General features: G+C 48.7%; 1 protein-coding gene across 1 annotated transcript; it reads right to left on the minus strand.

Moving 5' to 3' along the window:
- Nucleotides 1-2784: 2784 nt before the first annotated feature.
- On the minus strand, nucleotides 2785-13049 carry LOC106500115 (thyrotropin-releasing hormone receptor-like). Its single transcript, XM_013961790.2, has 2 exons — nucleotides 12261-13049; nucleotides 2785-3180 (listed from the first exon to the last, which is right to left on the minus strand). The coding sequence occupies exons 1-2, from the start codon at nucleotides 13047-13049 to the stop codon at nucleotides 2785-2787; spliced, it is 1185 nt and encodes a 394-aa protein (XP_013817244.2).
- Nucleotides 13050-13313: the final 264 nt, after the last annotated feature.

Genomic DNA, 13313 nt, shown 5'->3' on the forward strand with positions numbered 1-13313 from the left:
GAGCAGGGAGGAAAGCGGGGAGGAGGCTGCTCTCGGCAGCTGCAGTCCCCGGCCGGCCGGGGCTGGATATCACCAGCCCGTGCCCGGGGTGTCTGGTATGACTCTACCCAAAACCACTCCTTCACAAGGAGCCCCCAGGCCTGGGGTTTAGGAGATGCGCTCGCACGTATCCCCTGCAGCCGCTGCAACGCTCATGAACAGCGGCTCACACAGCCACGGGGCAAACTGCACAGTGCTTTTTATCCTCGGGCTAGATTACAAATCCGGTTTCTTTTGACAAGATCCTCTCTCAGGTTGCTGCATTGAAAAACCTCTCAACAAGAGGTGTTTTACCTCCTTCAAGCTGAAGTGTAAAATCCTTAGTTCACATGGTACAAATAAGTTATTTCCCTTGTAAGTTGTTCAGCCAAGTGAGCAACACAGATGCTGGGGGGCATAATTCAAGTCAGGCAACTCCTCCAGAGACTTAAAAGGTCCATTAAATTTTAGTGGCTTTCTGCTCACTTTCAACATCACAAATGCAAGTTTAGCCGCTATTTGAGCTGCAGAGATGGGAGAACCCAGCTGCCGTTCTGGATGTTAAATATGTTTAGACATAGAGGCTGCGACAGGGGGCAAAAACAACTCCTAGATAGCGATGCAGGGATCATCTCGCAGAAACGGGAATTCACAGTTCAGATCTCCACTTGTCCATGCTGTAGTTATAATTTTGTAACACGGCAGTGATCCACAGCCGTGCATGGTGCATGCAGGCACATCCAGCCACAGACCCCATCAGTCGCCCGCAATAGGGCCCCTGGGCTCTCCTTCCCCATGTTACCCTTGACCTGTGCGTTACTTCAAGGTGCCCCTTGTGCTACCAGGCTTGTTTGTCTGCTGATGCTTTTGCCAATGGTTTGCTCTAAGCTGCTGAGGAAAAACTTGTGCTAAGGGAAAAAGCGCCTGTACTAGAGAAAAGATTGTCACCAGCGAATCATTTTTTTTCCTGGTTTCTTTTGCTAAGTGGAACAATTTTCTCATGCTGTAGCCAAGGCATTTTCATTTTCTTCAAGAAGCAAATCCCAAATCTGTGTGCAGAGCTTCCTTAACAACAATAAAGAGGATCTTTGTTCCTAAAGTCCTAGTATACACAAAAAAACACAAAAATGACACGAATCCTTAAATTTCAAACAAATGGTATTTCACATACCTGCAAAAACAACATTCTTTTTCTTCACCCTACAATTATTTTGTGTCTAGAATAGGTAGTTCAGTAAGTCACAATATATTAACCAATGCAAAGTCACCTTACACGAAACTGCAACAGATCCTGAACAGTTCATTGCTCCCTGGTGGAAAGCATAGGTCTTGTTCTGACTCACACAGGCAAGTTATTTTCCATAGACATAAAGGTTACTTGAAGCCTTGTGCTCTTAGAAATATCACACAGGTCTTTTCCAAAGTGGAAGCAAAACTGTAAGATCATTTAATGCTACAGTTTGCTGAAAAACAATGCTAAATAGTGAGGCTGAATTAACTGTTCTAGGAAGAATTTTTTACAGTCACTTCAGGGTTACTGATGGCTGACATCTATTTTATTTCGCAAGAGCCTTAGCATTTGGTTCATGTGTAATCTTTTATATTTTATTCCTAGTCGAAATAGTCTCTTGCAAGTCTGGGGCAAGTGTGCTTGGGCTGGTTTCTCGAATGTGCTGGGTAATGAACATCCACTATGCTTATTAGATGGTAACAGCAATGAGTATTGTTAGTGTCTTATAGTTAGCATGTCACTTATCACAAAACACTTTGCAAATTTTCACGAATTATTCTCAGAAAATAAGCGAATTGCTTCACCTGCTGTCGTAATGCAACTACACTTGGGGCAGAGCACGGCACCGGAGCAGTGGTATGCTGCTGCACCGCACCACGTTGAGCAGAACAGAGCTGCAATATCCCGTTGGAACAACTGCAGGAATTTAGGCAGAAAAGATAAAATTATCCAGAAAAAATTAGACTAAGATGTTGGAAATATTACTACTATCTTAAGGAGCACCCATTACTATTAGTTTCTTTCTTTTCCTGTAGCAGATGCAGCCAGTCTGGATCTTGTGTTTATGTGCTCCCAGCACGGCAGCATTCCCAGAAGCACGGGGTGAGAGTCAGGACAGCCAGCCTCAGACCTCCAAAACAGGATTTTCCATCTGAGACAGCCAGCTTGGTTCCTTCACAATCAGCAGAGAGAAACAGTCACATCTAGGGGGTCATTTGGCTCCTCCCAAGGCAGGTGCCTTCCTCAGATGACTATCCTGAGGTGAGATGAGCCACTTTCCGGAAGCACCTAATTATCTCCATTAACTATAACAGGACTCTAGTTGAGCAGCTCACATGGAGGTTTCTATGTTATAGGCGTCTAAATCTGGATGGGTGAATCCCACCCTACAAGAAAACTGGTTCAGCAGAAAGGGTTTTTTTCCAGCCAAGTCTTTCTCTTTCTGGATGTCCTTCCAATGCTCTGGCCCAACTGAACAGATAGTTGCATTTGCACATAACACAGAATGGCATTGCAATGTTATATTTAATTGCAGATTCTTTAAAGATGCTAAACATTGACTTGTGCCTACCACTTCACCAAGCAAGAATAAACTAGCATTAAGGAAAAGCAAATTATTTTGCCTCTAAGAATCTGTTTTGTTAAATGCCCTAGAGAGGTACTAAATTAAGCTTGCTGCAATGCCAAAGCAATTTCTTTTGGCACTTTCCCAACACAGTGCATACAGCCACATAGCTCCCACTGCCTGGGTTGTTTCAGGGTCCTGGTGCTTCTTTGGCAGGCTTGCTTTTCTTTGCCAGCGCAGGGAGACTGTTGAGATCTTCTTGTTCAGTAACGTTGTGATCGGAGCTGTCGTGAGAATAGTCCTTCACAACGCTGTAGTACACCGGGGCAGTGTACGGGAGGCGGTTCTCGGTGCTATTCTGTTCACACTTGCATAACTTTCTAAAAGCAGCCCTGAATTTCTGGGACATCAGGTTATAAATGATGGGATTGATGGCGCTGTTCAGATAAATGCACATCCGACAGAAGAGAAGGAACCAGATGTTCAGGTACGGAGGGTCCATGAAGGAGTTCACCACCACCAGTGTGCGATAAGGCATCCACAGGAGGGCAAAGAGGACCACGACGACTGCCAGCATTTTGGTCACCTTTCAGTTGAGGTTATGCAAAAAGAAAAATAGTCAGATGAGGCTAGATCTCCAGCAGAGCCTTCCCACCTGGAAAGAACTGTGCAAACGGCTAATTCAAAGTCTGTGTAGCACTCCCATCTCTCTTTAAGCATTTATAATAAATAAGATTTAAATAGGTGTGCAGACTATGGGACTCTCTTCCTCTCTGAATCTGTTTTGTTCCATGAAACCAATTTTGCATAAATAAAACCCTTAAATGATGGTTTTTCACCTATCATTTAAGCTATTAAAATGCTTTAGGACAAGCATCCGCTATCCTGGAAATGAGTTTGAAATAATCAAGGGAATTTCTGTAATAGAAAGCAATTTTGAAAATTGCTCATAAGAAATCAGTGGAGAAACTAACCTTTGCAAAGGCAGGATCCCAAGGTCTGGGGGTACTGCAGGGTATGTCTCAACTCCCTGTCCCGGATCAACTGACTTCCTACACTGCCTATGCTGTTTCCATCGAGAGCCTCCCGGTACAGAGTAGCAGCACCGGCAGCAGAGGAGAGCGCCTGGAATCCTACACAAATTCCTCACTCGTGCTGGTATGGGAGATACTTAGCTAATTGGTATGGGTTATTTTAATTTGCAGTGCTCTAGGGAAGTACTACATTAACATATTAGGAACAAGGAGACATTGAGAATTCAGAAGTGGGCAGTAATTGCCCTCAGCTGGACTCAAGCTTGATTAAGAAAGTGTTTTTTGCACTGAAACTCCGGTGATCCAAATAATTTTGAGAGCTAGTTCTGGTAGGTGACAATCATCCTCCAGCAAATTCTTACACCATACACGTCCTCAAGGAGGGAAGCAAGAGTAAACAGTGATGCCGCATGCATATTAAGGCAGTGGTGTTTCAAACGTCAAAAAAGGGGGTTGTGCAATGACTCCAACTCTTTATAAGGAAATAAGCACTTAGATCATATTTATACTCAGCTTTTCTTGCAATACATTTTTTTACTGTTACAAGCAACTGTGCTTTCCTGTAATGCTCTGAGTGGAAATCAGGGGTGGCTGGCAGGGGCAACAAAACTTTCCCCACAAGAAAGAGGAACTGTTGTCAAGTTGAAGCCAAATTAGAAGTGTTTTGCTGTGTGCGGTTTATTGGGAATGTGAGGACACTTCCCAGAATAAGATCTTACAAAGATACTGTGAGTTCTTAGGCTGTAGCTAAGACTACAGTGTGCTTGCTGCCACAGTCTACTGCCTTTTGGGAAAGATATAAGAGATTGTACAAGATGTGTCAGTAAAAGGTAACTTCAGAGCTTTTCGGTGCCTTGCTTGCAAGGGCTGGCTGGATCCACAAAAGTGAGTGTCATCTCGCAAGCTTTTGGTTCCAAGCCGTCCTTTCTGGCATGTAACTGCTGTGGCGATGCCTGTCTGTTTTTCAGAAATACTCCTCAGCAGATAGCTCGGGAAGCAGACAGCAGAGGTTTCAGCAGCACTTGGTGCGCGGCTGACCATGACCAACTCTCTAACTGCCAGCATGGTTGTTACTGCCGAGGCTCACATGCCGGGCAAGACAGACTCGACTGCCCCGTGCCAAGAGCAGGAGTGTCTTTACATCGGTGGTGAGACCGTATTGCTGCAGTCTGCATGGCAAGACCTGGGAACGGAGAGCTCCCAGGTGCCAAATCAGCCCAGCAAGGGGCAGGTCTTTCCTTGCCTCTGTACGCTGCACAGGCAGCACGTGTGAATGGGACCCACGTGCTCTGCTTCTCTCTCTAACCATCTTTATCTGTGATTCTGTGATTATAGCAGATAGGCATATAGAATGACAGTGATGGACCATTCAGCATAAATAGAAAAACTTAAAAGAAAAATAAAAGATGTTATTTACCCCAGCTGGTGACAGGAGAGGAATGAAGTCTTGAGGACAAGGATGAGATGGATTTCATGGCAATCTTGATGTGTCTTTGTAGATGCCACCCGGGGTGTTTTTACTGATAATGGCAATGAAGCAGATGAACTTGATGCTAAAGATTTGCAATGATTAAAAAGAAAAAAAAATGCAATAAACACAAGAAAGATTGTTACCAGTTAATGGGAAAAGATACATGACATGGTAGAGGCTACACACCACTGGGAGAAGTAATGATCATTGTGAGAAATTAGTCTGGAAGAGACAGACAGGGAGCAGTCGGGTGCAGAGACCCAACTCCACAGCAGAGCTATTGAGGCTATTTCTGTCTACATAGGAAGAGCTCAGACCATACCGACAAACCCAACTATGTTCACCGGTTTTTCAGGTTTGTAAAGAGAGTTGCTTTTGCCATATTTTGGTACATCTGAGAATCTGAATGCAACTGATTTGAACAAAATGGTGATAATCAGCTGAACCCTACAGCAAGATACAACCAACTGCTCATCTTAAGCAATCCTAAGTACAATTTCAGTCAGCATTTAGTTCCCCTCCACTAAGGAATTTATCCAGACTGACTCTCCTGGGAGATTCAGGCAGGCTCCATGCTTTATCCAGCTGATCTGCAGACTGCAGGCCCCCTGGTCCAGCCTGAAGGGGCCCCTTGTCAAAGGGACATCTCCTGGGACAGGAGAGGTGGGAGTCTGTCAATTTTAGCAGTCCTCAGCAGCTGGTTCACTGCAAAATATGTCCCAGGAAAGCGAAATACTACACCTACGCAGATCCTCACTGAAACACAGACACTCGTCACTCACCACAGCAGTTGTCTCGGTGCCCAAGGTGCAAAATGACCCACCTCGGGGCTGCCTAGAGTAACCCCCTGGACTTGTGCCCTTTGCTCTCTGACAGGTGTCACTTCTGGATAAGAGCTTTCCGTAGGGCTGAAATGGCTCCTTTAAAGCTAATAGATTAATGCTGCTCGTGTGCTTTCTTGTGAGCCTTAAACATCTTTGACTTTTTGACTGTTGTAACTCTCTGCCTTGTTTGGCAGATGGAGGGTAGCTTAATAAGGCTCAAAAGTAATTTGGTCCCAGAATTTCTGAGACCAATGGAAATCAAGTACGGAAAAGAACTAGTGATTCATCTGCCTTTTAGCCATAACTGCCCCTGCTTTTCAGCTAGTTGTTATGGAAATGCCGGCAGACCCAGCCTGCACTCACCCAGCTTCGGCCTGATTTAGCGTCCACTTGTTCCCAGAGCTCCAGAAGAGAGCAGAAGCTCTTCTTCTCCCAGAAGCTCCAGAAGGGGTCCCACTCCCAGACCGCAGAAGCTCTGTGATCAGACGAGTGCTTCCCACATCCTAAAGCCCTTCGAAAATGTTATCTTTGCCCCATGAGAGGAATCCGGTGTGGAAACAACGCTGTAAGGATTTATTATCTCTCTCTCAGTAAATGCATTCAGTCCTCTCCTAGGACACTGCGTCCAGACTGCAAGATGAGATGGGCATCCCTGCCCCGAGCCTTCTGCAACACTGAAATGGGCCTTTTAAAGCCAGCCATCGATATGGACCACGTTCTCCTGGGTGTCACCCGAGCAAAGTCGTATATGACACAGTACACCTCCTCTGCTTAAAATATAATGGTCTATCCCAAACTCACTTTCACATCTCCATCAAGGGGAATGAAATGCTCCAATATCATTGTCTCTATGCCTGGAAACCTGTTTCCGTATCTTACTTCACTTTGCCTTGACAAGGAGAGTAACTCTAGCACAGCTCAGCTAAGTGTGTTTTTCTGTGGTTATGCTTTAAATAGCTCATTTATGCCCTTTTCTAGGCTAAAGGAGGAAAGCAGTGGTTTTTTTGTTTGTTTTTTTAACTTTTCCAAAAATCACAAGCATCAAAGAAGTATCATGAGGAACCATAATGGTCTAGGGCTTCCTAACCTCTTACTTCTAGTACTCTAGTGAAAAAAAATGAACCTAATCAGCACTGGGGTGGGCTTGGGAGAACACAAAGACATTTATCCCTATCTAGGGCAGTCTTGAATTATGATCCAAAAAAGCCAGAGTTTTGCTGTAGCCTCAAAGCATCCCTCAGGGAAGCACCAGCTCAGCAGAGAGCAACTTTTCCAACAACTATTTTACAACTGTGTTATTAGTGTGTACTTACAACAGCAATAAAGGAGCTATGGAGAGAAGCAGCACAAGCTTTTGTAGAGAAAGGTGAGATATTTTGCTAGATCAGTTGATATAACTAAAAAATGCTCGAGCAGATAAGCCCATGTTTTATGTTGCTGAATGACCAAGGTATTTGCTGTAATAAGTACTCATCTCTGACTACATCCTGGACGCCAACATTAAGGGGCAGCTCTAAGTCCACCAGGCAGCTCCATGGGCCAAGCCAGGTACAATTCCCAGAACAAACCCCCTGCCAGCAGCCTTCGCAGGACAAAGCGATCAGCATCTTGGATCCCACTACAGTCCTTAGACCCATCCCTTTTTACATGTGCATGTGAAACCGCCTTCATGCAGCCTCCCCCTGCCTGGCTAGAGGCCACAGATATCCATTCCCACCAGTGTCACCCTTCCTCGGCCAGGGCACCATCACCTTGAATTTCAGCTTTTTTTTTTTTTTTTTTTTTTTAAAGGAAAGCTGCTCCCTCTAGTGGTCCCTCACCAGCAGACGAAATGCACGTTTGGAGGTGTCTGGTGGTTACATCTGCAGGCTTCGTTTCTGTAGGTCTTCATTTCTATAGACATAGTGAAACCTAGGCCTTGCCCTGCCCTGCACCTGGGTGTTTTAGAGGCAGCAGTGAGGGAAAGCCAGCATCTTCACACTCAAAAAAATCAAGCAGTGCAGCAGAGGGACTGCCCAGGAGCACATGGGGTGAGTCCAACTGCTGAACTCTAGATCTCCACAGCAAAACACCCCCAGCCACCCCGGCTCTGTATAGCCAATGGAGGAAAATGGGTGTCTCCAGGGTATCCCCTTCCAGGCATCTCCTGGGGACTCTGCGCATGGTGCCTGGACGAGCCTGTCCCCCGCTGGCTAGAGAGGCCAGCAGACCTGGGCAGATGGGGTGTCTATATCTCAGACAGGCATTTGCAGGGTCAGGCTCCTGCTACGTCATATCACCTGGGAAACAGCCTGCCATCTGCACGTTCCCAGGAAGCACTCACTACACGTGTGGCTCCTGCAAGACAGCAATGACGGTATTGCTGTTTTGCCACTAAACTTGCAAAAATAATTTCTAATGTTGTCTTTAGCAGTCACCTTTTTAAAGAAGTTCCAGCCCTCTACAGGAAAGGCATTTTAATCCCACTGGTCACTTTTATCCCACTGGTAGCACACATGCCACTTCTGTAGCCTTCTCATCACCCTTTCGGCTTGGAGACCTCCTGCATTTGTTACTAGAGCAGCTGCCGATGCCGGATCCATCCTTCCGACACTCACGACAAGGCTCTTTCCCAAGGCCCCCCATGGAAACTCCCGGTGACGCTTTCAGGACGCCCCTGGAGAGCATGCTAGGCAAAGGCATCAGCCCAGCAGGCGGCTCTTTCCTTTCTACCCTGGCCACAGGTGACTAATGAACAAGTAAACCCACTTATGAGCTCCTAAGCCAATGTCAGCTACGGTGAAACAGCATCCATGGTTTAATCTGAGACGCAGCAGTGTTTCCTCCTCTCTTTTTTTTTTTTTTTTGGGGGGGGGGGGGGGAATGATGCCATGGCTGGGGCAAGGCACAGCAGCAGCAATCTGAACAGCAGCTCAGCTGGGCACCAGGGTCACTGTGCTTTCCTGGTGAAAGCACTGCTTAAACAACAGTAAATTTTAACTTTGACTCATCCTAACGCAGACTTTGCTAACAGCTTTTAAGCTCTTGCTAGCAAGACTGCAGGGCCCAGACCAACCAGCGTGTCACCTGGTGTGGGATAAGCAGTGGCGATGGGGAAAGAAACCATGACTGTGCCATTGGCCTCGACACAGACTGTTTCGGAGAGCTGCAGGTGTGCAGTCAGCAGGACGCATTGAACAAAATGTTGCTGGAAGCCCTGGGAAATAAAACAGTCTGAAAAGTCTGGCACAAGATGCTTCCCAACACACAGGTTTTTGCACATCTCTGCTGCTTTCCTTTACCGCAAGAAGAAACATGTGCAAGGAACCAGCACCAAAGCGCTCTGCAGCAGCCTCCAGGTGCTCCGTGCAAACAAGCATCTGCTGTGGAGCTGGCACAAAACCACCACCTCCTCTCCCTCCTGCGAAGCAGCTTCCTCAGCAGCCAGATGGGGAAAGACAGCAGTAAAGTGTGAAAGTGGTATAAAGTCTCCCCATACCTCAGTGGCAGATAAAGAAGTGGTTGGGACGCCAGATGTATGCTGGCATTTATTCACAAGTGTTTGGTTGGGCTTTTTTAACCTTCAGAGGAAAGCCTGCTCCCTGGGCCCCGTGTACAGTTTTGGCGTTAATCCTCAGTTATTGGCACACTTCTCCCGGCAGGCTGGGGCAGGCAGGCAGCTCGCAGCCCCCACAGATGCCACAGGAGGATGGTCCCTCACCTTCTACCACACAAGGGCTGAGTCCCAGGTGGCTCCTGTCAGCAGCTTGGGAAAGAACATTCTGGTCCACCTTGCCAAACAGAATTTTAGCTGGTGTTTGTGCTTCACAGACAGACAATAAATAGTTTGGGTCCAGGATACTCACTTATTTTATGCTGACAACTGCTGTGGTATCAAGGAAGTAACAGTATCTAACGGTGCACTGGTCTGAAGTCACTACTGCATTACGAATGTTAAAAACATGCCCTGAACTGGGTGCAAGTCAGATTGCTTCTCACTCACTGGACTTCGAAGGGCTTCAGTGAGCTAAGTACTTCCAAATATTACGATAGTAACAATCAAACACGCTAATAACCCTCTCATCTCTGCCTGCAAGGACTCCCTCTGGTTTGTGTGGATTGAACAGATTCACAGCATGGCTCAGAGAGCCGCTGCTTTCTCTGCGAGACGAGCAGCTGCCTCGCAGCAGGCTCTCAGGTGCTTCAGCTGGGCTCTTGACAAAGTGAAAAGCTAGAGAGTAATTCCACAAATCAACACACCTAGCTCCCTGATTCTGGGGTTAATAACTCACCTCCACTTCTCTTTGTAAGCCTCTAATAACTGAACCAGGTCCTCAGCAGTTTGCTGCTTAAAGCTGGATGACTCTCAGCTAGACACCGAAGGGGAGGTTTTCCATCTCGGAGGCTTACTGAACAACGGCAGAGCCACGGAAGGCACTGGGGCAGCATGAGGCATCCTACCACCAAACTTCACATCTTGCTAAATGACTTGAATATATCAGTTAAAAGCCAAGTTTGTCTGCTTTGATGCTTGTCCTGTACGAGCTCTGCTTCTAAGTTACACTACCATTAGTTCGACTGAGAAGATGACTTTTGTAATTAGGACCCTTGAAAACTATCGCTGCCTGCCAAGTTTGTGCTAGAGCTTTTCATTTACCAGGTGAAAGCGGTCAGCTCACCTCCATCAGGGCTGGCCAGAAAAGCAAGGAGAGAAAAAGCACATGTAATGGTACAGCAGGACCTACGCTGCGTCCAAGGGAGTCTCACTGCTCGCTGTCTGATCTGGGCCGGCGAGATGACCCTCCACCGCCTCTGTCCAGGCTCTCCCAGGGCAGGGCTGCACGCGGCCGCCTCTGGCAACAACTTGGGTTTTTTCGGCTGAGGCTCCCCGTGACTCTTTTCTTTCATTTATATGATCAGAATACTGATTATGATAATCAATACTATCACTATTACACACACATATATTGATATAGAGAGGTAGGTGTGGATTATATAATGGAGATAATGAGGCTCCACCTTTCCAAAAAACTTTCAGCTTTACAGTTTAAAAGCTCAGTGACCTATCTAATGCTAACGATCCTAGCTCTGAGATGTCAGGCAAGCCAGAGGGAGTCTTTGCACATCCAGATGTTTTGGGAGGTTAAGAAGGAAAACTCCTGGTGCAATACAAAATAGAGCAGGTTTCTCGACCCTCTGGACATGCACCTTGTGGGACTGCCTTGGAGCAACTAGAGACCTGGCTGCCGAACACCACGCCTGGCGTACCAAAGCAGCCAGAGACTACAGGGGAGCTTTTAAGAGAAATCACTACTTGCACAAAGCCTTTCTGCGCTAGATGGAAAGAAAAAGCTGGAGTGAAAAGACTTAGAAGTTCATAAAGAAATACACATCCACTGAGCTGTTCTCTCCCTCTCAGAGAATCATCTCTCCCAGGGAATGGAGGCTCTTGTGCTAGTTAGGTAATAAAATACTGAATTGTAAAAGTCAGAGCTCTAAGACAGAAGGCTCTAGCCAAGGCTGGCTGGAAATGGGGTCCTGCTTGCTCAGAATCACAGCAGAACAGCCAAACTCCCAGATTCACACCCTTCTTTTCAAATAGCCCATGTCTCAGCTTGCTCAAAGTTTGAAACCTGAATGGGAAGGTCCCCTGCAAACTGCCAGCTAACAGGCAAGAGAGTCCCGTCTCCAGTCCCTGCTCTGTCTAAGGAGATGAGGACAAGACAGTAAATTGTCCATGTGGCAGAGAGAGAGAGAGGAGAAACAATGGCAAAAGAACATGGGAAGAAAAAGAAAAGGAGAGAGAAATCAGGCAGAGGAGAAAACAGCAGAGGAGTCACTGAGAGTGAGAACAAGCTGCTGTCTCGGAGGCACGTTCCCAGCTGCAGGGAGCCCGGGGCTGTGGCGGTGCCTGAGCTCGGAGGGCAGGCAGGGGGGTAGTGCCAGCTCTCCCTTTGCTCCTCTAAACCCCAAGCTACCTGCACAGGACCCTGCCTGGGGGACGAGTCTCACTAGCATAAGGTGACCTAGCACTCCCCTCTTTTGGGCGGGGGGTGGTGCAATTAATCATTAACCAACCCTGCTTCAAGAGAGATGGAGGCCTGCCGTCCTGCCTCTCCCAAGTCACACTGGAGCCCGGCTCTGCTCCTTGGAGTGCAGCCAGAGCTGGGGGACATATCTGCACTGCCAGATCCCAGCTGTGTTTTGGAGTGCCTCTGTGCAGGGAACCAACCCCTCCCAGCACCCCCCACCAAGGGAAGTAAAATACTGGGGTGCCCAAGCCCCACCAGGGTCCACCCCCCCCCTCCAAGCACAGAGACCTTTCAGCGCTGCCTCCAGCCCAGCGCGGTGCCCCTACCTGCTTGCGGGAGCTCAGGGCCCCCTCGTTGCTCCGGCAGGAGAGGTTGTGGGAGCCGCCCTGGTGCATGGAGCCCAGGCAGGCGTGCTGCGGCGTGGTAGGCAGGGGGCTCGTGAAGAGGATGCGGGCAATGAGCCCGTAGAGGACAGTTGCCAGCCCCAATGGGATGATGTAGAAGACAACAAAGTCCAAGAAATAAATGGGCATGTAAAGGCTTCTGGAGACCCGGTAGCCACAACTGACCTGCGCCCCATCCGAAAAGATGACCTGGGACGTGTCCACCAGGAAGAACCACATGAGGCAATAGAGGGAGGTGAAGAGCCACAGTGAGGAGATGATGCGCTTGGCTCGGGACACGGTGCACAGGAGCTGCGCCTTGATGGAGTGGCAGATAGCGATGTAGCGCTCCACCGTGAAAGCGGTGATGGACCAGGCTGAGATGTTGATGCCCAGGTACTGCAAATAGGTGATGCAAAGGCAGCCGGCATAGCCATACACCCAAGAAGCCACCACTTCTGAAATGTTGGGCAGCCCGGCTGCCAGCAGGACGATGAGGTCGGCCACAGCCAGACTCACCAGGTAGCAGTTGGTGGGGGTCACCATGTGCTTGGTGCGGAGCACCACCAGCACCACCATGGCGTTGCCCACGATGCCCACCCCGCAGACGAGCAGCACCAGCAGGATGGTCACCACCTGCAGCTCCAGGGGGTGCTGGGGCATCTTGCCCAGGGTCTGGTTGCCGCCGGGGGGGCCCAGCGCGGGGCCCGGGCGGGCCGTGCCGTTGTCCATGGGCGCAGCGCCCGGGGGCTCCTGCGCGCCCCGACCCCGCTCCCGGCGCAGCTCGGCGCCGAGCCGCCCGCTGCCCCCCGCGCCCCCGCTCCGGCTCCTCCCTCGCCTTTTTGCCCGATTCTTCCCCAAATCTTGCTCGCAGCCAGCTCCGCGCCTCCGCCGTCGTGCAAACTTCCCCGCTGCTGCGCCTTTGCGGGAGAGGCGGGGAGCGGCCGGGACCGCCCAGGACGCCCCCGGGACCCCCCCCCCGGACCCCTCCAGCCT

The sequence above is a fragment of the Apteryx mantelli genome, chromosome 18 (genome assembly GCF_036417845.1).
Source record: "Apteryx mantelli isolate bAptMan1 chromosome 18, bAptMan1.hap1, whole genome shotgun sequence".
Taxonomy (NCBI): domain Eukaryota; kingdom Metazoa; phylum Chordata; class Aves; order Apterygiformes; family Apterygidae; genus Apteryx; species Apteryx mantelli.

Bases quoted from the DNA above. Each gene is read 5' to 3' on its own strand.
- LOC106500115 (XM_013961790.2), bottom strand. From the start codon at position 13,049: ATGGACAACGGCACGGCCCGCCCGGGCCCCGCGCTGGGCCCCCCCGGC. The intron at 3,181-12,260 runs GTAGGGGCACCG...CTCAACTGAAAG, and splicing joins CCCTGAGCTCCCGCAAGCAG to GTGACCAAAATGCTGGCAGT.